Source organism: Morone saxatilis, unplaced genomic scaffold, assembly GCF_004916995.1.
Source record: "Morone saxatilis isolate NCDOM2014 unplaced genomic scaffold, NCSU_SB_2.0 Contig1, whole genome shotgun sequence".
Taxonomy (NCBI): domain Eukaryota; kingdom Metazoa; phylum Chordata; class Actinopteri; family Moronidae; genus Morone; species Morone saxatilis.
Window position 1 is genome coordinate 11,493,237 of NW_023339651.1, and position 2,955 is coordinate 11,496,191.

The 2,955-nt window shown below is 36.2% G+C and overlaps 1 protein-coding gene across 1 annotated transcript in view; it reads right to left on the reverse strand.

Moving 5' to 3' along the window:
- The window catches only part of LOC118333871 (double C2-like domain-containing protein alpha), a 29,481-nt gene that overhangs the window by 413 nt on the left and 26,113 nt on the right, over positions 1-2,955 (reverse strand). The window contains exons 7-8 of the mRNA XM_035669678.1: positions 350-468; positions 84-245 (exon numbers count right to left, since the gene is read on the reverse strand). Coding sequence (XP_035525571.1) covers positions 84-245; positions 350-468 — 281 coding nt within the window. The remainder of the gene's footprint in view (positions 1-83; positions 246-349; positions 469-2,955) is intronic.

Below are 2,955 nucleotides of genomic sequence, written 5' to 3' on the forward strand. Positions count from 1 at the left end.
CAACCCTGACAACAATAACGACAATGACAACCTTGACCACCTTGACAACAATGACAACAATGACAACAATGACGACAATGTACATGACGGTGTTGACATTGTGAATGTTGACAACATTGACAATTACAACGTTGATAACATTGACAACAATAATGAAGATGCAGAAGGTGCTGGTGCCAATGCTGAGGTTGAGGTTGAGGTTGGCCTTGGAGACAACCAAGATGTAGAGGAAGATGACCCCCTGCCTGGAGGATCCGGGAGGAGGTCAAGAGAGGAGGATAGACAGGACATTAAGGAGAGAAGCAGCAAACGATTCAGATTGTTGCATGAGTTTGACTGCACCTCTGACAGTGACATAGACAGTGACTTTGACAATAGGAATACTGCTGAAGATGCAATTGCTGTGGAAGAGAATGAGGAGGAAGACCCACAACCAGGGTGCTCTAGGAAGACAGTAAGGGAAGACGACTAGTGAGGGGATAGGAGAGACAGCAAGTGACACAAACGTTAAAATGAGACACCTTTGACAAAGACTGACTTCTGCAGTGAGACACAGACAAAAATTCTTATCATAGTCATCAGCCCACTTTTGGCACCCATCTAGCTGATCATCCTGGAGGGGGATCCTTCTTTGAGTGGGCCCTCCCAAGGTTTCTTCCCTTTTTGGCCTCCCTCTTAGGCTTTTTAGGGGAGTTTTCTCTGCTCTCATTGAGGGTCTAAGGTATGAAGGACAAAAAATTACATAAGCATAAATAAATACATGAATAAATAAATGCTAATTATATTTTAAATAAATGTTATTTAAAATGTTTCAATGCACGCAGTAAAGTCACTGCAGCAAATATTAATATAAGCTGCAAAATTAAAAAACAAATAATTTCACAGTATGAACCTGGACTGTGTGTGTGACCTTTTGGATTTATGACACCCAGCTTTAAACCAGGACAGTCCTGGACAAACCAGGAATGATTCCACCAACGCACTACCCCACAGCTTAGTGTCTCTTTGTGCGTCCAATGTCAGTAAATGTGAGTAAAATACAGACTTTGCTGGTCCTGTGCGAATGCGCCTCACAAAGATGTGGGATGTTAATTTCTAAATCACAGAAGGTTCCCTGGTAATACTAGTCCTGTTATTAGTTGTCTTGGCAAAAGACTTCTATGAGACACCAAAACACCCCACAGAAGAACAAAGTGGATAACCACAGGTTCCATTTTTATAATGGATATATATATTTAAACAAACCATCCGTTAACAGAGAAATAAAAACCTCTTGTCTATGAGGCTGGTCTCTTGAGAGAGCTGTAACCAGCTCCAAGTTCCCCCAATGTACTTATATATATATAGCCCATTCATGTATTTATTTAGTAAGTTAGATAGTTATTCATGCTTATGTCCTTTTTTGTCCTTTATACTAAGGTCTGGATAGGTGTCAAAATTTGTATATCTCAATTTTAAAAAACACTCTGTAAAGAATTAATAAGTAAATAATAAATTGATAATAATAATTATTATTATAATAATAAATACATGTGTACAATCTTTTTCAAAACTTTATGAAACATTATATAAAAGGTATAATGTAAAAACCCTCTGAAGCTGTCACATGAAATAAGTTTTGCAAACCACATCCATGTAGACAGAAAAGGTATTACAACCTCAGTCATGCAGACAGATCAACAACAAATGCTAAAGTGATACAAGCATAATATCTAAACAATTAGAAGAAAATCTGTTAAAAATCCATCAAAAACAACAAAGAGTTAACAAATCTTGCTAAGTTAGTTCAAATAAAAATGTCTACTTTTAAATAAATAGTTAAACATTTTGAAAAATACACTTATTCACTGTCTTGCAGAGGATTAGATGATAAGATCGATACCACTCTCATGGCTGTACAGTGAATATGAGGCTAAAGCCAGCAACCAGTTAGCTTAGCTTAATATGAAGACTGGACACATCCTGGCTCTGTCCAAAGGTAACAAAAAGATCACTATTTAACATGCAATATCTACGTTACTTTGCAGTCTTGGTATTTTCTCACCTAACTTTGCAAGAAAGCAAATTTGTGCTTCTCAAATATAGTTAAATATACTATTTGTAGCCTATGAATGTAGCGTGGACTTGTTTGCTTATTTCGAATTTTTCAAACATATTCACTTATAATTTTCTTCTTTATTGTACTGGATTTGCACAGATAAGCAATAATCTTTTGTTTTCTTACATGTGTAACTACATTTACTGCATGAATCTAAATTAATCAGTGCCAGTTAACTAGGCCAAATTACTTCTGCATCCTACTTCATATGTGGTTCTGACCTAATCTGTGTAATGGTTGGCACAGGGACAAGGCCTACTGGATTAATTTGGTAATTAATGACCTCAACCCTGGTGATCTGCCATTGGGTCAATCATTACATGACGTTTGGAAAAACTTTGTTCAATCCCACAGAACAGAACACTGTAAAACAGAGGAGCCTCAGTTGTGCGGAATAGTTCATCTACTTCTGTAGGTTGATGTAAAACTTGGTGAAGGAAGTCCATGGCTTAAATTATAGTATTTTACAGGCGTTTATAAGTTACTTTAAAGGTTCCATATGTAAGATCCTGAAGCATTTTACATAATATTTTGATTTATTAATAGCTTTTTATTGCCAATGAGTAATGGCATTTTAGCGTAACTTTCTCAGTTGCCTCTGGACTGATGTATATGCATTTCTATGTATGGATGCAGGTAGAATATTCTGCAAAAATCCAAAGGATGTGACCTTTGTGTGTATTCCATGTGCCTTTTCTCTCTGCTTTACTACAGCGTCAACAATGTGCAACAGCCAGTGTGACAAGTGGTGTTGATTTTAGCTAACAATAAATTATTTATTATTGTATATTTTATATTTTATTGTCTGTTGTGAAATTGAATGTTTAAATTTTTGTCTGTTCTTATCTGTTGTGCCT